The 19916-nt window shown below is 40.7% G+C and overlaps 1 protein-coding gene across 3 annotated transcripts in view; it reads right to left on the reverse strand.

The window, feature by feature from the left end:
* Nucleotides 1-7759: 7759 nt before the first annotated feature.
* The window catches only part of LOC124595134 (uncharacterized protein C1683.06c-like), a 200176-nt gene continuing 188019 nt past the window's right edge, over nucleotides 7760-19916 (reverse strand). For all 3 annotated transcript variants that reach the window (XM_047133732.1, XM_047133731.1, XM_047133733.1), the window contains one exon: nucleotides 7760-8456. In XM_047133732.1, the coding sequence (XP_046989688.1) occupies nucleotides 8112-8456 (345 nt within the window). In that variant the 3' untranslated portion in view covers nucleotides 7760-8111. The remainder of the gene's footprint in view (nucleotides 8457-19916) is intronic.

The following is a 19916-nucleotide window of genomic DNA, read 5'->3' on the forward strand; positions in this document are numbered from 1 at the left end:
TGCTTCACTGTACTCTGTGCTAGTCACTTCTATTGTGTCAACTAACGAACAACATACAAAACAGCTGTTATGTTGTGTTTAACAGTGTTTTAGTACAATTTGTCTACCAAGCCAATAAGAATACCTAAAGGTTGGCTGGTGCACAAGTAAAGCTTCCATACAATCAAAAGCAATGAAATTTTATAAACAATATTCTGTCTATAGCTTCAATTATTTGACTGTAAACTATTTGGCAATTTTTATACAGACTGGAACAAAGACGAGAAAAGTATTATACATAAGTATCATATTAAAGCTGAAGAACATATTTTTTCTCAAAAAAAAGTTTCAAAGAGCTCTGAGCACTTTGGGACTTAACACCTGAGGTTATCAGACACACATCCATGCCCAACACTGGATTCAACTCTGCGATCGTAGCGGTCGCACAGTTCCAGACTGAAGCGCCTAGAATCTCTCGCCACAGTGGCCAGCCATATTTTTCTCAATACTGAACATTCTTCACAACAACATCGGGTAAAGATGTTGCTGAACTGGGACTGGTCCCCATGAATAAAGTTATTCGCCAGGTCTTAAGATGAAGAATCAATATATCGAACAGATTTAAGCTATGGTCCATTAAAAGAATTACACCTTTAAGTGCAGAAGAAAAAGGGAAAATGAAAGAATTCGAAGTTAGAAAACTGGAACATTTGGTAAGATCAGTTGCCCCAAAGGAATTGTCACTGGTAAAGGAGCAGGTCACTACAGACTGCAGACCTGTAAGCAAGGCCTACAAATTACTTTAAAAACAGTTTCTAAAGAAAGTTGGATACGGGTGGGGAATACAAAATATCAGCATTTACTATGAACAGCAGTGGTAAGTTGTCATAGGTTGTAGTGCTTGCAGAAAATGAGGGATTCAAGGACATTTACTATATGAAAAGATATATTCCATTTGAAAGCATATATTCCATTTGACTCTGCTTAAAAAGGATGGCTATATTGTATTTAAAAGGGGTGGACTGCACATTGTGAATTTAGCAACGGAAGAACCATTTACAGAGTTCAAAACTCACAGAAAAACTACACTTAACATAATTAATTTGCAAAAAAAATTCTATACAAAAATACTGCAATATAATCCAACTCAAATTTAAATTTCAACTCAAGATATTTATTGTTCACCTCTCGTTCACAGAAATTGGTACAACAGAAATAGTAACAATATCACCAACTTTCCATACCATGATCACAACTCCTCCACCTTTTCCAACTTGCACAGCACTGACAACATTTCTTATGTGCTGAAGACATGTGAAGTCAAAGATACTCTCGATACTTATTGCCTCCAAAAATATTACAACATACTCAACAAACATTATATTTAAATTAAACATAAAGATTCACTCTGGGGGCAGCCACTTCAGATGTTTCATATGAGAAGAGATCAGGCTAACAAATCATTGATAAGGATGCTTTAATGGGATACAGGTGTGGAGGAGGGGTTCATGAATCACTGATAAAAGGGGGGATGAGAGTGACGGCATAAATCAACAGTGCTTTTAGGACCATATACCCTCAATATCTCCCAGCCAATAATGCCATACAACTTGCAACAAGGTAAATTTTTTATTAAGTAAGTAGCTGACAGTGAAAGAACCCTACAGAAATGACAGAACTTCACAGAACCAAGATTTTATTTCATGTGGTGTGTGCTTTGTTTGCAGATGGCAATACTGGTGTACAAAATGGATGATGTTAACGACTCCTCATTCTGATAAGCACCAGGGTAAAACAATATTTTGTCCCACAGGGCCACCCACTTAGGGTGGCCATTTACTGCTGGGGTAATCCTTAAGGCCTCGAGCCAGTTACACAGATATGGAGATAAAATTTACAATATTCCAACTGACAAGCAGATTTTTTATTTTTTGTTGACTGACAAGAAGAATCAACGAGAATGGTGTGATTGGGTAGTTGTTACTTCTAGAAAATGTGATTCAAAACTTAACTAACGAGTAACAAAGCAAGAAATGGGGTCCCAGTCTCTTGGAAGCTGAAGGCAGTTGAGTTCCAAGCAATGAAAAGAAAGCTGCAAAGATGTGCCTCCAGAGTTGCCTGCCGCCAATCTGCTCCTTGACATCACTGTTTCTCGCAAATCAACACAATTTCCGTCGTACTGTGAGGGTTCCAAATATACTGCAGTGAAAGAAACAAGTTGTGCTGGATTAGCAAGGACTGAGTATTTCTTACACTTTGGTAATTTCCCTCCTCAGTGTGTGGTCGAGAAATTTGTACTGCGTACATTCAGCATGTCTTTGTCTATATGACGACACAATATTATAGGATAATTTATTTATGCTATATGGTGAACACGAACTCCTGACAAAATTTCAGGGGTTGTTTACCTGTATTTTCTGAATACTTTGGTCTAAAGAACCTACACTGTTTGATCAAAAGTATCCAGACGTCCCTACATAATGCATAATTGACCACTAAATGTCAGAAAAAGGGAACCAGTATAGTAAAATGAAGCGAGGAGTATTGTGTTATGAGTAGAGGGGCAGTAACTGCAGAATGGCTCAGTCCAGAGAGCTCAGTGACTTTGAATGTATACTTCGTCAGTGGACATCACCCTTATAATGCTGCCCAACTTGGCTATTGGTGATGTGATTAGGAAATGGAAATGTGAAGGGACAACTATAGGTAAACCGAGATCAGGCAGACCTCAGGAGCTGCCGAACAGGGACTGTCGAGCACTGTGAAGTGAGATTGCAAAAATTAGCGTGAAATCAGCGGAAACGATTACTCATGTGTTCCAAACTGCTACCATCAGTCCAGCTAATACATGACTGCGTGTAGGGCGTTAAAAGAATGAGGTACAATTGCCACACTGCTCGTTATAAGCCATAGGTTTCTGTAGTCAATGCTACGCAGTTCTTGAGGTGGTGTAAAGAGCGACACACCACTAGAGAGTGGATAACTGGAAATGAGCGATTTCGAGTGATGAAACAACCTACACCCCGTGCCAATCCAATGGAAAAGTTTGGGTTTGGTGAATGCGTGGAAGTCCTTACTTGCCATCATGTATAATACCAACAGTTCAATATGGAGGCGGTGGTGTTAGGTTATGGTGATGCGTTTCATATGTGGATCATGATCCCCTCATTGCTCTTAAGAAAACGCTAAATGCGGAAGGACATGGGCACCTTTTACAGCATTGTGTACTCTGTTCGGTACAGGAACAGTTAGGAGATGATAACCGACTGTATCAGCATGACAATGTATCCAGTCATACAGCAGCATCCGAAAAGCAGAGGTTTGTGGACAGTAACGTTCCTGAAATGTACGAGTATGCATAGTTTCTCGACTTCAACCCAAAGGAACAACTTTAGCGTGTGTTATAATGTCGGCTTCAACCTGGACTGCAGCGTCCAACAACATTGCCTTCTCGATTTTGGCTCTTGCGGCAGATTGTCCTGACATTCACACAACTTATTGAAAGTGTCCCCAGCAGAGTTCAGGCCGTCATAAAGGCGAAGAGTGGACACACCCCCTACTGACGTCCACTATTAAGTGTCTGGATCATTTTGATCAGATAGTATGTGATCACTAGTACATCATTACAGAGAAATTGCATTTGGGTTGATTCCTTAACCTCATCTACCTTCGTATCTCCACTAAACTCAAAATACATTCAAAGAAAAAACAAAAATGACGCATCACAAAGGAATTATCCGAAATGAACGAAAATCGATAGATATGATGTACATGTACAGACAAACAAATAATTGCAGTTTCAGAAAAATTGGATGATTTATTCAAGAGAAAGAGCTTCACAAATTGAGCAAGTCGATAATGCGTTGATCCACCTCTGGACCTTATGCAAGCACTTATTCTGCTTGGCATTGATAGAGATGTTGGATATCCTCATGTCCAAAAGATGCATCAGATCATCAAAATCCCAAGCTGGTTGGAGCGCCCTGCCTATAATGATCTAAACGTTCCCAACTGGGAAAAGATCCAGCGAACTCTGCTGGCCAAGTAAGGGTTTGGCAAGCACTAAGACAAGCAGCAGAAACTCTCACCATATGTGAGTGGGCATTATCTTGCTGAAAGAAAGTCCAAGATGGCTTGCTATGAAGAGCACCAAAATGGGGCGTAGAACGCCGTCGACGTACCGCTGTGCTGAAAGGGTGCCACAGATGGCAACCAAAGGGGTCCTGCTATGAAATGAAATGGCACCCCATGCCATCACTCCTGGTTGTCAAGTTGTAGGGAGGACGAGAGTCAATTTGGCACCCCACCGATGTTGCAGGCGTCTCCAGAGATGTCTTCACTGGTCATTGGGGCCTGGAATCTCATTGACTGGATTAGTATTGTATTCAGTTGTGAGTCACACTTCAAACTGAGCCTCGATTACCAGCCACGATATGTCTGGAGATGCCCTGGTCAGCAGCGACATATTAACCTGACTGTGACCTGTCACACGGCCTGAAACCCAGGAGCGATGGTCTGGGATGCCATTTTTTTAAATAACAGGACCCATTTAGTTGGAACCCTTACAGGACAGTAGTACATAGCCAATATTCTACGCCCCATTTTGTTGTCCTTCATGCCAAGCCATACTGAGTTTACTTTTCATGAAGATAGTGTCCGTACGCATATGGCGAGATTTTCTCCTTCTTGTCTTTTTACTTGCCAATCCTTACCTCGGCCAGCAGAGGTCGCCAGATCTCTCCGCAGTTGAGAATGTTTCGATCATTGTAGACAGGCCCCCTAACCTTCTTGGGATTTTGACGATGAAAAGCACCACTTGAACAGAATTTGGCACAATATCCCTAAGGATATCAATCAATGACAAACCGAATACCTGCTTGCATAAGAGTCAGAGATGGACCTACACATTACTGACACGCTCATTTTGTGAATCTTTTTCTCTTGAACAAATCATTCAACTTTTCTGAAACAGTAATTCTTTGTTTGTCTTTACTTGTACATCACATCTATCCGTTTCCGTCCCATTCGCATAATTCCTTCATGATGAGTCCTTTTTTTTTTTTTTTTTTTTTTTTTTTTTTTTTTTTTTTTTTTTTTTTTTTTTTTTTTTTTGCAATGTACCTGCACAACAGCGTAAATGTTTGGAGGTATATGCTGTGTGTCTTGTATGGTACTTGGGTTGATAGCCTTACTGCCCATATTACTTTTCGTCCTCAAAACTGCTTTCAGTACAGCTGTGTTCTGTCTCGGGTTTGTTTTTCCAGCAGCGTTAGTTGAACGTTAACAGTGACGCACAGCAGCATGGATGGGTTTACTGATGATGTGGTGGCACCTGATGTATGGGTTCATAGAATGCAGTGGACGAGCAGTGCAACGACGCTATGCTGAGCTGTTCCCGCATCTCTATGGAGTTTTTGATTACACTGTGGTTGCATACTGTAGGGTTTTTTTGCTCTTGTAAAGGTATTTTCGCAGAAAGTAAGGTAAATGGGGGTAACAAACAGAATAAAACGTATTACACTATTACTTTGTAAACGCCACCAGATACTAGTAGTCCATTTACATCAAAATACTCTGGAAATATTCCTCAATAACCTCCGAAAATTTTTTTGGTGGTTTTCGGATTCACCCTGAACAGCTGAGTTGACAACAGTATGAACACAGGCACCTGCTGATATGTTCTATGGTGTGTCTGGTATTCAATTAGATCGATGATGTATATGGAACACAGCTCAACGTTTTCTCCATATCTTCGAATTCTTATACAAACATACATTTACCTATAAAAATGACCATTGGGTTGTAATTGGCCAATAGTTATAAAACAGGTTGTTGTTCTGGTCTTCAGTCTGAAGATTGGTTTGATGCAGCTCCCCTAACTAGTCTACCGTGTGCAAGCTTCTTCATCTTGCACAACTACTGCAATTGACCTGTTTAGTGTAATCATGCCTTTGTCTTCCTTTACATTTTTTGTCTCTCTACACTTACCTCGGAGACGTGCGGGATAGCCGAGCAGTCTGAGGCGTCTTGTCACGGTCCATTCGGCTTCCCCCGTCGGATGTTCAAGTCCTCCCTCAGGCATGGGTGTGTGTGTCATCCTTAGTGTAAATTAGTTTAAGTTAGGTTAAGTAGTGTGTAAACTTAGGGACCGATGACCTCAGCAGTCTGGTCGCATAAGACCTTACTACCACTACCAACTACCTTGATTTCCAAATAGAGAATTTCTTGCTGTCTCAGTTACTTAGTTAGTTAGTTAGTTACGTGTTCCATTGATCAATGGCATGGAAAAACTGTTATGATGAGGAACGTGTCAAATGCACAAGAAATGCGCACAGGTAACAAGGTTTTTTTATGTTATAGTGTTATACCTAAACATTTCTATTATCTATCCCATTCCCTTAAGTGGCACAAAATGCATATATTGTATCTCCAGATTTATTTACTCATATTCAAGAGTTCATCTATGGTATAGAAGGAGATGTCACGGAGGTATGATTTCAATATGTTTTTGGAACTATTACTACTGTCTGTCAGACATTTTATTTCATCTGGTAATTTATCAAAAAAATTTCTAGCAGCACATTTTACCCTTTTCTGTGCCAAAGATGGGTTAAGTAAAACACAGTGTAGGTCTTTCCTTTTTCTGGTATTGTAATCATGAATGTCGGTGTTGATTTTAAACTGGTCCATGTTGTTGAGAAAAAATTTCATTACTGACTAAATGTACTGTGAAGCAGTTGTAAGAATTCGTAACCTTTTAAACAGATGCCTACAAGATGTGCGACTATGAACCCCACACATTATTCTAACTACTTTCTTTTGAGCAGTGAATACCTTTTGCCTAATTATTGAGTTGCCCCAGAATATTATTCTGTATGACATCAGAGAGTGGAAGTATGCAAAGTATGTTAGCTTACTAATTTCTACATCCTCAAAATTGGCAATTATTCTGATTGCAAAAGTTGGTGGACCTAGTCCCTTTAGGAGGTCCAAAATATGAATTTTCCAATTAAGATTCTCATCTATTTGTACACATCAGTCTATCCATTCTTTCAATCAAGTTTTACCATACATTTCGTTTGTTCCCAGTCAGTTCAGAATCTGTTCATTAGTTATCCAATTTATTCATCCAGTCTTCAGCAGTTTTCTGTAGCATCACATTTCGAAATTTTCTATTCTCTTCTTGTCTGAATGCTTATCGTTTATATTTCATTTCCATTCCAGGCTACACTCTAGAATGATACATTGAGAAGGTCTTGCTAACACATAATTACATCCGCCTGTTGGCAGATTTCTTTTTTGGGACACTTTCCTTGCTATTGCCAGTTTACATTTTACTTCCTCTCTTCTTTGGCCATGGTTTTACTTTGCTACCCAAATAGCAGAGAGAGAGATGCATGAAAAGTTACTGCTCTATGCATAACGTTTAAATTTATTACTTTGCCGCTACTAACTCCATTCGCAATAGATTTTGCAGACAGCGTCCACATTTTCCGCTGAATGTTCCTACAAAATTGTATCACATTCCGACACATAGTTCACGAGGTATGACGTCATATACATTAAGCACAAGGCCAGATGCTGCATGGTATGGGCATGGATGCACAATTGTTAATAAATACGTAGGCAACACCGGGTTTCTCTTCTCGTGTTTCAGTAAAAATATAATACACTATAATCCTATCTCACTCCATTCTGAACTACTGCTATCCTTAAATGTGCTTCGACTCTTAGAACTGCAGTTTGGTTTGCGTACAATTTATTCAGATAATGCACAGTCTCGGCTTTTCTCTTTATTAAATATTAGTTTCTTGTGAAACACACAGATGTATCTATAAATACAATAAACCTGTAATGCCTTTAAAATAGATTTTTGTAATAAATAATCAACGTGTTAAATCCACCTGTTGCCATATGCAGTCACATCTACTCTGTTTACTGTTTTAAGGTAGTAGTATTCCAGGTTGTTGAGCCTTTACTTTCTTAATACGCAATGAAATGCAGCATTACAGCTCATAACTTCACCAGCAATCAACCAGTTTGAAACGCCGACCGTGTTGCAAGTGCCTTCACTGTTTGTTGTCCTCGTATGTAACTTGTCGTTTATGAAAAAAGATCGACAGCCGCGGCCGCTACGTGAGAGTTTCAGGCCGAGGTGAGAGTGTCTGCAGGAGCAAGCGCTTGTAGAGGTCGACGTCGAAGCGCTGCACGATGCGCGCGTTCCTGGGGCTGAGCTCCCGGCTGTAGTCCACGAAGGCAGCGCCCCTGGCGAGCGCGCCCGACACCTCGACGGCGAGGCGGTAGCGGCCGCTGGCGGTGACGAGCGCCGGCCGCAGCAGCACGGCCGCCGCCACGGGGTCGCCGCTCAGCCAAGGCTCCTCGTCCGACGCCGCCGCCGCCAGCTGCGCGCGCTCCGCCCTGTTCAGCAGCGACACGCGCTCACCGCCCACCGCGCCCAGCACACTCTTACGCCAGCCCTGCCAACGACCGAGCAAAATCTCCACTCTGTTACAAGGGGGCACCGGGAATAGCTGCAAATTTTTTTAGATTTTTTTTTCGAGAAAATTGTAGCGCTATTTTTATATGATTACTTCGTAATATGGCACCAGTACCATACAGGATGCTTAGAAGTCTTTGCATCAGACGTGTGTGGGTGACAGATCACATCAAGGGGAACAACGTTTCCTAGACTCTACAGTTGTAAAACTACTGTAGACTATCATAAATCAGCGTAGACTACGGAAGTTTTCCTAGTAGTTTTTGTCAGTTAAGATCGTAACTGCATTACCTGTACGTTAGGTGTGTTGCATACCTATTGGGCGGTATCTCATTTAGATCACTTTGTCTCCACATGTGGTCAGTGCCCCCAGAAACCAGCAGCAGTGAAACAGTGAGGATATTTGAAGAGCTGCATTATTTAAAGAATATTTTTGTTCTACATAGCTATTCTGCTGTCTGTTCCTTAAAAATAAACAGTATTTATATCAAAATTGAAACTTCCAGTATTCAATTCTAGTTTTATTCGAAAACTAAAGAAAAATACAGATTTATCTCATAGCAATAGAAAACGCATTTTTTCTTCAAAAGAGGTAGAATAAAAAAAAAACTGCAAAACAAAAACATATCACACATTTCTTCAGCACTTTGTCGAGCGTATATAAAATGTGTTTCTGTTATTCATAAACAACTTATTATTCTAGGAAACTCCTGCCTTTGATCGCTGATAAAGAACGTTCTATTGTCTTATATGTTTGTGTGTGAAAGCTGTACTTGCATCAACATTGGTAAAATCTCGTCATCTCAGTACGACGAATTCAATAAAAGAACGGCTACCGTCGGCAGGAAGTGTCGTGAGCGTTTTGTCTCTATTAGAGTTGCACTCTACCAAAACTACGGTTCGGTATTTTTGTTACAGTTCATAAATGTGGTAGTAAATAGTAGGATTACCTATACTATTACATAAATTTATGTACTGTTACATAAATGCGGGGAAGTTAGGTGATCAACTAATTTTTATTACTTATAAAAAGCAAATTATATTTTTTCAAAATATAAACTACTCAATCGACTAACACATAACTTTATGCAGTTCTAATTATGTGCAGAACAAACAAACAAAAAACAAAGAAGCCGTCGGCTCCTAGTTTATTCATTTATGTTTTTTTCCCTACCAATACTATACTTAATCCTACCATTTACTTCGTCATTTATGTACGGTATCAAAACTAGTCTAACATAGGCAAAACGTTCGCTGACACTTCCTGGCGGCGTTCTGGGACGACGAGATTTTACCGAACTAGCAGCGTCTACTAATTAGGTGTACTGCATCTGCCTAGTACATGCTCCAGTAAATTGACAAAGTGATTTTCAACGAGAAAAAAATTAAGAATGAGTGTCGCCAAGTGGAGAAAGATATTTTACAAACTCGGTTTGTCCCTTCCGCGCAGGGCAGGTGACTGGATTATGACAACATACACTGCGTAGCACCAATGCAGAATGCCTACGCCCTGCGCCCTCAGGGGGATCATCAGTTGCAAAAGACATCTAGTGTCAGCGAATATTTTGTCTCTAAAAAAAAAGTTGTTTCCCATGACATGATCCACTATCCCCAGACTTCTGATGCAAAGACTTCGAGACACCCTCTCTATTCATCACATTTCCTGTTTCCTTTTGTTCTGCTATCAGAAATATCAAACACTTGATTCATTACGTCACAATGCATGTATAATTTTACAAGAAGCATTATAATTTAAATAAATTAGGTAGCAAATCCATTAATTTTCTTCACTTAATACTTGTGTCACGTCCTTGATTCTAAGAGAGAATGACAATTTGGCTGACTGAACCTACACGCAGAGTAATTGTAATCCCTTCGTGTTACGTGGGCATCGAACTTGGCTTCTCTGCATGTCAAATACACTGTCATATGTCGGTTTTTATGTGTGGAGATTGGAGGAGCTCACATAGGACCAAACATAGCCAACAGGGTCGCCAGGGAACTACAATTAAAGTGTTACACTGTGAAACACCAATCTCACATTTATATAACTTACTTTGTTAATAATATAAAAGGGTATTAATTAGTGAAACTTTTATTACATTCGGAAATGTTATCCATCATCAGCGCCATATTAAGTAAAAATTAAAAAACAGCCTTGATCATATAACATATTTATTTAAAAATGCCGACCCGCTTCAATTTATTTTATACCAATATCAGACCATACTCCAACCCTGGCAGTCAGAGATGGCGACACAAAGCAGGAACTGCAGGTGACATCCATGTTTCGTACATAAGAATCCTCCTCTATATCACGGTCTCCGCCTGCCATGTTTGTAGAATGGTCTAATGAAGGCCTGAAACAGATCACCATTTTTAAATAAATTTATTTATGTGGTGAAGACCGGTTTTTAAGTTTTGTTACATGTTGTTTGTAGATCACTGCTTTTCCACTTATGATTACAAAAATAACTCTTGTATTCGTTGCGACATGGAAATAAACAGTCCTCAAATGTCATCGTGAGGAATTTCTAACCAGGGAAAAAAACCATAGAAGATTACATCATTTCCGTTGAAGAGAATGGCAGCGTTGTAGAAGACTGTTCATGTATAGCAAATATTTTTAATAATTACTTTCTAAAAATAGGGTAGAAAATTGGTGCACTTACCTAGGAAGAAAAAGGAAAGAAGTACGCCGAAGAAGCAGAGCAGAGGACTTTAGTGAAATTAAAATTAATTTCACCTCACCTTCTGAAATAACGAAGATCACCATGACTCCAGAAAGTAAAAGTTCAAAAGGGGTAGATAAAAGCTCCAATGAAACAGAAAACAGTTGTGGCCCTATAATACAGCGACAGAATTATTTATTGCATCACCAATTCTTACTTCATAACTTCGTGTTTGGCGGCTGTTTGCTTCAGGTTACTGCAGTCCACTGTTGTTAAATCATCGGTTACATATTCTTGCATTAATTGTTTCATTTTCTTTCACATCTTTCCAACAATATGCAGCTCCTTGTTGTCACTTACAATGAAGCAGTGTTCATACAGTCATTTTGTGTTGACACATTGAAGTGAAAAGATGGGTGGGGCAGTCGAATTAACGCCAAAGTATTACTTATTTCCATGTATATCAGTTTGTCTCAACACAAGACAGATATCCTCTAAGATAGGTTTTGGTCAGGTCACAATTTAGAGGGTACTAAAAAAATATAGGGCGAAAGGGGATGTTGATCATGAGAAAGGAAGAGGCAGAAGAAGGGCGTCTACAGTCCAACAAGATAGGTTATTGAAAAGATTTTCTCTAGTGGATCGTCACCTGTCATCAACTGAACGCGTCACCTGTCATCAACTAAACGAAAGCGAGAGTTGGGAGAAATTTATGACGTCTCAGCATCCAACAGAACAGTTAGAAACAGACTGCTGGAAGCCGGATTCGCTGCCTGTTTACCTAGAAAGGAGCCTTTACTGACAAAAGCAATGCGACTACAGCAGTTGAAATGGGCATAACAACATGTGACATGGACGCCTGAGTTGTGGAACAGAGTAATGCCTTCAGATGAGTAAAAACTATAGTCTGGATGGCTCTGATGGCAAAGTGCCCGTGCATCGCAGAGTGGGTGAAGAGCTTTTGCTTTTGCTTTAACATAAACAGTCAAACATCCAGAAGCACAGATGTTCTGGGGATGCAGTTCTACCCACGGAGTAGTTGGTTGGACTTCATAAATGGCAACTTACGACCACAGTAGGAGACCTGTTTGGAGATTTTTCCAGTTGCATTTTCCAGGATTAGACTGTTCCTTGCCACAGAGCTTTGAAGGCAAGATCTGTGAACAACGTTTGTATCAAGCATGAAGCAGGTATAGGATGTCAAATTAAACACCTTTCAGCCGTCAATTTTCAGCCTTCTTTTATTTGCCAACCAGTTTCGACGTTTATTACGCCGTCGTCGCAGGTGATGGTTGATGGTGGAAGTGGCCACTGTAGCAATTATCTACTAATACCAGTATTGCTGGCCCCTGTTTCGGTCACAAGCGATGTAGATTATTCCTACACGTCAGTCAGGGGCCTGAAGATGCCGTAATAAACGCTGAAACTGGTTGTCAAATAAAAGAAGGCTCAAAACTGACGGCTGAAAGGTGTCTAATTTGACATCCTATATCGAGCAGCCGAGTCCCGCAACCATCGCTAAAAAGATGGACATGCAGAAATATGAAGCAGTTATTGTTCCAACTTAATTATTACGCATTTCTACATATAAGATGAAAACTTTCTATAGACAAAATGGAGTTTTCAATTTTATAATGACCTGGAAATAGCCCCAGCTTCAATCCTATTGAGAACTGTTGGAAAGTTAATAGCAAACACTATCGCTGAAAGGAAGTCGGATTAGGTAGGACCTACTGGAAACTCTTGCGCATGTGTGGTTTCATGAACTGAGTTAGGAATCCATTAAAAGTTAATTCTCTCTATGCATATATGGTGCAAAGTGGTGATTAAGGCACAAGGAGAATCGACCAAATATTAAATGGCAAAAGTGGATTAAGATGAGGTAACTGTGTGTGTACAACCACTAAGAACTGTCAGTATTATGTCGTAAAATTAATATTCAGTGTTTCTTTTTGAGATTAACGATCGTAGTTCAGAAGAAGAAACAAATCAGATGATATATGCAGTTTCTTCAGGAAGTGCAAAAACGTAAATAACTACTCATTTTACAGAAATAAATCAAGAGAATAAAATAAAATTTATAGAAATTATTGTGTATACTTGTTTGCTATAGAAACAGAGAGAAATCAAGCCAGTTTAACTAATATATTCAACAATTACAATAAAAGTATTAAGTTGTAGAAATGGATGCAATAAAATATTCTATTGCTGTATGTAATGTTCTTAGACACTAATGTATTACTTCAATGTCGTCCGCCCCCGTAACGTTGCGGTAGCGTTACTGCCTACCTCGCAGCGTGCCCAGGTTCGATTCCTGGCAGGGGCCTGGGTGTTTTGTGTCCTTTATCAGCATTGACTCGCAAGTCGCAGAAGTGGCGTCCACTAAATGCCCATTGCAATACGGCGGCCGAACTCCCCCGAATGGGGCTTCCCGGCCAACAATGCCATACGATCATTTCCATTACTTCATTGTCATGGTCTTCTACATCTACATCTACATTTATACTCCGCAAGCCACCCAACGGTGTGTGGCGGATGGCATTTTACGTGCCACTGTCATTACCTCCCTTTCCTGCTCCAGTCGCGTATGGTTCTCGGGAGAACTAATGCCGGAAAGCCTCCATGCACGCTCGAATCTCTCTAATTTTACATTCGTGATCTCCTCGGGAGGTATAAGTAGGGGGAAGCAATATATTCGGTACCTCATCCAGAAACGCACCCTCTCGAAACCTGGACAGCAAGCTACACCGCGATGCAGAGCGCGTCTCTTGCAGAGTCTGCCACTTGAGTTTGCTAAACATCTCCGTGACGCTATCACGCTTACCAAATAACCCTGCGACGAAACGCGCCGCTCTTCTTTGGATCTTCTCTATCTCCTGTGTCAACCCGACCTGGTATGGATCCCACACTGATGAGCAATACTCAAGTATAGTTCGAACGAGTGTTTTGTAAGCCACCGCCTTTGTTGATGGACTACATTTTCTAAGGACTCTCCCAATGAATCTCAACCTGGCACCCGCCTTATCAACAATTAATTTTATATGATCATTCCACTTCAAATCGTTCCGCAAGCATACTCCCAGATATTTTACAGAAGTAACTGCTGCCAGTGTTTGTTCCGCTATCATATAATCATACAATAAAGGATCCTTCTTTCTATATATTCGCAATACACTACATTTGTCTATGTTAAGGGTCAGTTGCCACTCCCTGCACCAAGTGCCTATCCGCTGCAGATCTTCCTGCATTTCGCTCCAATTTTCTAATGCTGCAACTTCTCTGTGTACTACAGCATCATCCGCGAAAAGCCGCATGGAACTTCCGACACTATCTACTAGGTCATTTACATATATTGCAAAAAGCAATGGTCCCATAACGCTCCCCTGTGGCACGCCAGAGGTTACTTCAACGTCTGTAGACGTCCCTCCATTGACAACAACATGCTATGTTCTGTTTGCTAAAAACTCTTCAATCCAGCCACACAGCTGGTCTGATATTGCGTAGGCTCTTACTTTGTTTATCAGGCGACAGTGCGGAACTGTGTCGAACGCCTTCCAGAGGTCAAGGAAAATGGCGTCTACCTGGGAGCCTGTATCTAATATTTTCTGGGTCTCATGAACAAATAAAGCGAGTTGGGTCTCACACGATCGGTGTTTCCGGAATCCATGTTGATTCCTACAGAGTAGATTCTGGGTTTCCAGAAATGGCATGATACGCGAGCAAAAAACATGTTCTAAAATTCTGCAACAGATTGATGTCAGAGATAGATGCCTGTAGTTTTGGGCATTTGCTCGACGACCCTTCTTGAAAACTGGAACTACCTGTGCTCTTTTCCAATGATTTGGAACCTTCCGTTCCTCTAGAGACTTGCGGTTCACGTCTGCTAGAAGGGGGGCAAGTTCTTTCGAGTACTCTGTGTAGAATCGATTTGGTATTCCACCAGGTCCAGTGGACTTTCCTATGTTGAGCGATTTCAGTTCCTTTTCTATTCCTTGGACACTTATTTCGATGTCAGCCATTTTTCGTTTGTGCGAGGATTTAGAGAAGGAACTGCAGTGCGGTCTTCCTCTGTGAAACAGCTTTGGAAAAAGGTGTTTAGTATTTCAGCTTTACGCGTGTCATCCTCTGTTTCAATGCCATTAGCATCCCAGAGTGTCTGGATATGCTGTTTCGATCCACTTACTGATTTAACGTAAGACCAGAACTTCCTAGGATTTTCTATCAAGTCGGTACATAGAATTTTACTTTCGAATTCACTGAACGCTTCATGCATAGCCCTCCTTACGCTAACTTGACATCGTTTAGCTTCTGTTTGTCTGAGAGGTTTTGGCTGCGTTTAAATTTGCAGTGAAGCTCTCTTTGCTTTCGCAGTAGTTTCCTAACTTTGTTGTTGAACCAGGGTGGGTTTTTCCCGTCCCTCAGTTTTACACGGCACGTACCTGTCTAAAACGCATTTTACGATTGCCTTGAACTTTTTCCATAAACACTAAACATTGTCAGTGTCGGAACAGAAATTTTCGTTTTGATCTGTTAGGCAGTCTGAAAGCTGCCTCCTATTACTCTTGCTAAACAGATAAATATTATCCCTTTCTTTATATTCCTATTTACTTCCATATTCAGGGATGCTGCAACGGCCTTATGATCACTGATTCCCTGTTCTGCGCTTTCAGAGTCAAAATGTTCGGGTCTGTTTGTTATCAGTAGGTCTAAGATGTTATCTCCACGAGTCGGTTCTCTGTTTAATTGCTCGAGGTAATTTTCGGGTAATGCACTTAGTATAATGTCATTCGATGTTCTGTCCCTACCACTCGTCCTAAACATCCGAATGTCCCAGTCTATATCTGGTAAATTGAAATCTCCACCTGAGACTATAACATGCTGAGGAAATTTATGTGAAATATATTCCAGATTTTCTCTCAGTTGTTCTGCCACAAATGCTGCTGAGTCGGGAGGTCGGTAAAAGGAGCCAATTATTAACCCAGCTCGGTTGTTGAGTATAACCTCCGCCCATAATAATTCTAAGGACTATCCACTTCTATTTCACTACAGGATAAACTACTACTAACAGCGACAAACACGCCACCACCGGTTGCATGCAATCTATCCTTTCTAAACACCGTCTGTGCCTTTGTAAAAATTTCGGCAGAATTTATCTCTGGCTTCAGCCAGCTTTCCGTACCTATAACGATTTCAGCTTCGGTGCTTTCTATCAGCGCTTGAAATTCCGGTACTTTATCAACGCAGCTTCGACAGTTTACAATTACAATACCGATTGCTGCTTGTTCCCCGCATGTCCTGACTTTGCCCCGCACCCTTTGAGGCTGTTGCCCTTTCTGCACTTGCCCGAGGCCATCTAACCCAAAAAACCGCCCAGTCCACGCCACACAACCCCTGCTACCCGTGTAGCCGTTTGCTGCGTGTAGTGGACTCCTGACCTATCCAGCGGAACCCGAAACCCCACCACCCTATGACGCAAGTCGAGGAATCTGCATCCCACACGGTCGCAGAACCGTCTCAGCCTCTGATTCAGACCCTCCACTCGGCTCTGTACCAAAGGTCCGCAGTCAGTCCTGTCGACGATGCTCTGCTTTCATCCCGCTAGCGAGACTAGCAGTCTCCACCAAATCAGATAGCCGCCGGAAGCTACAGAGGATTTCCTCCGATGCATAGCGACACACATCATTGGTGCCGACAGATTTAAATGAGCCATTGTTAGGGCTCTGTCTCGATAACTGCCGCCCAATGTCACTCCTTACATCAATTTGTAAACTTTTTGAGAAGGTAATGTGTTCCTGGGTTGTCACGGACCTGTTTAGTAATAAGACACTTAGCCAGTTACAATTTCGATGTCAAAAGGGCCACTATACTGAGACAGATATTTGTATAGTTCATTGAGCACACATTAATATCATCAAATAATAAAACAAGACCAGTAGGGATTTCCAGTCACTTTCATTGTATCAATCATAATATTCAATTACAGAAGTTACGTTTTTATGGAAAACGTAGTTCAGCACATGCCTGGTTTAGTTCTTTAAGAAATAGTATTCAGAAAACTGCCTTAGGCAGCTCGGCTTATACAAAAGGGGAAGCCATATCATCTGCATACGGAAAAATGGGTAGCTTTGAGGGATGAAGTAGCGAAGGCAGCAGAGGATCAAGTAGGTAAAAACACGAGGGCTAGTATAAATCCTTGGGTAACAGAAGAAATATTGAATTTAATTGATGAAAGGAGAAAATATAAAAATGCAGTAAATGAAGCAGGCAAAAAGGAATACAAACGTCTCAAAAATGAGATCGACAGGAAGTGCAAAATGGCTAAGCAGGGATGGCTAGAGGACAAAGGTAAGGATGTAGAGGCCTATCTTACTAGGGGTAAGATAGATACTGCCTACAGGAAAATTAAAGAGACCTTTGGAGATAAGAGAACGACTTGTATGAATATCAAGAGCTCAGATGGAAACCCAGATCTAAGCAAAGAAAGGAAAGCAGAAAGGTGGAAGGAGTATATAGAGGGTCTATACAAGGGCGATGTACTTGAGGACAATATTATGGAAATGGAAGAGGATGTAGATCAAGATGAAATGGTAGATATGATACTGCGTGAAGAGTTTGACAGAGCACTGAAAGACCTGAGTCGAAACAAGGCCCCCGGAGTAGACAACATTCCATTGGAACTACTGACGGCCTTGGGAGAGCCAGTCCTGACAAAACTCTATCATCTGGTGAGCAAGATGTATGAAACAGGCGAAATACCCTCAGACTTCAAGAAGAATATAATAATTCCAATCCCAAAGAAAGCAGGTGTTGACAGATGTGAAAATTACCGAACTATCAGTTTAATAAGTCACAGCTGCAAAATACGAACACGAATTCTTTACAGACGAATGGAAAAACTAGTAGAAGCCAACCTCGGGGAAGATCAGTTTGGATTCCGTAGAAACACTGGAACACGTGAGGCAATACTGACCTTATGAGTTATCTTAGAAGAAAGATTAAGGAAAGGCAAACCTACGTTTTTAGCATTTGTAGACTTAGAGAAAGCTTTTGACAATGTTGACTGGAATACTCTCTTTCAAATTCTAAAGGTGGCAGGGGTAAAATACGGGGAGCGAAAGGCTATTTACAATTTATGCAGAAACCAGATGGCAGTTATAAGAGTCGAGGGACATGAAAGGGAAGCAGTGGTTGGGAAGGGAGTAGGGCAGGGTTGTAGCCTCTCCCCGATGTTGTTCAATCTGTATATTGAGCAAGCAGTAAAGGAAACAAAAGAAAAATTCGGAGTAGGTATTAAAATTCATGGAGAAGAAATAAAAACTTTGAGGTTCGCCGATGACATTGTAATTCTGTCAGAGACAGCAAAGGACTTGGAAGAGCAGTTGAATGGAATGGACAGTGTCTTGAAAGGAGGATATAAGATGAACATCAACAAAAGCAAGACAAGGATAATGGAATGTAGTCTAATTAAGTCGGGTGATGCTGAGGGAATTAGATTAGGAAATGAGACACTTAAAGTAGTAAAGGAGTTTTGCTATTTCGGGAGCAAAATAACTGATGATGGTCGAAGCAGAGAGGATATAAAATGTAGACTGGCAATGGCAAGGAAAGCGTTTCTGAAGAAGAGAAATTTGTTAACATCGAGTATAGATTTAAGTGTCAGGAAGTCACTTCTGAAAGTATTTGTGTGGATTGTAGCCATGTATGGAAGTGAAACATGGACGATAAATAGTTTGGACAAGAAGAGAATAGAAGCTTTCGAAATGTGGTGCTACTGAAGAATGCTGAAGATTAGATGGGTAGATCACATAACTAATGAGGAAGTATTGAATAGGATTGGGGAGAAGAGAAGTTTGTGGCACAACTTGACCAGAAGAAGGGATTGGTTGGTAAGGACATGTTCTGAGGCATGAAGGGATCACCAATTTAGTATTGGAGGGCAGCGTGGAGGGTAAAAATCGTAGAGGGAGACCAAGAGACGAATACACTAAGCAGATTCAGAAGGATGTAGGTTGCAGTAGGTACTGGGAGATGAAAAAGCGTGCACAGGATAGAGCAGCATGGAGAGCTGCATCAACCAGTCTCAGGACTGAAGACCACAACAACAACGGAAAAATTACAGTGGGAGTCCCACAGGGTTAGATCATTGGTTGATTACTGTTCTTTATTACTGAATCTAAAGGTGTAATTAGTCCTCTTTACGTATGGCACAAGCATTATTGTGAAGCTGAGCAAAGAAGCATCAACGGAAAGACTAGTAAATGACGTATGTTATAAAGTTGCTTTCTGCACAAGTGAACTAGCTTTAAACTTTGAAAAAACGCAGCTCATTCGACTTTGTACTGTCAAAAATATCCCACTGCATATTATTCTAATATAGCAACAAGAAATAAATAACAGGTAGAAAGTTTTAAGTTCTTAGCTAAGTGCATAGTGCTGAGTACTTAAACTGAAAAGACCTACCGAAATTATTGAGATGGACTACCTTTGCCATAAAAGTAATTGTGAACTTTGGGAATATAGAATTGGTAAGTTAACACATTCTGCATATTGTGATTCACTGATGTCTAATCAGATAACATTATGGGGTGTTTCCTCGTTTTGGCGAAAAGTATTCACTGAGTGAAACATAGTAATGAGAGATTTGTGTGAGGTTTTTCACAGGTACTTCTTGAAGGAATAGTTTAAGAAGCTGGGAATATTTCGAACAGTTATATTCACAACACTAGAAGGCAAAATCATCTGTATTAATCTTTAATGAATTCAACTTG

This window comes from Schistocerca americana, chromosome 2 (assembly GCF_021461395.2).
Source record: "Schistocerca americana isolate TAMUIC-IGC-003095 chromosome 2, iqSchAmer2.1, whole genome shotgun sequence".
NCBI classification, from domain to species: domain Eukaryota; kingdom Metazoa; phylum Arthropoda; class Insecta; order Orthoptera; family Acrididae; genus Schistocerca; species Schistocerca americana.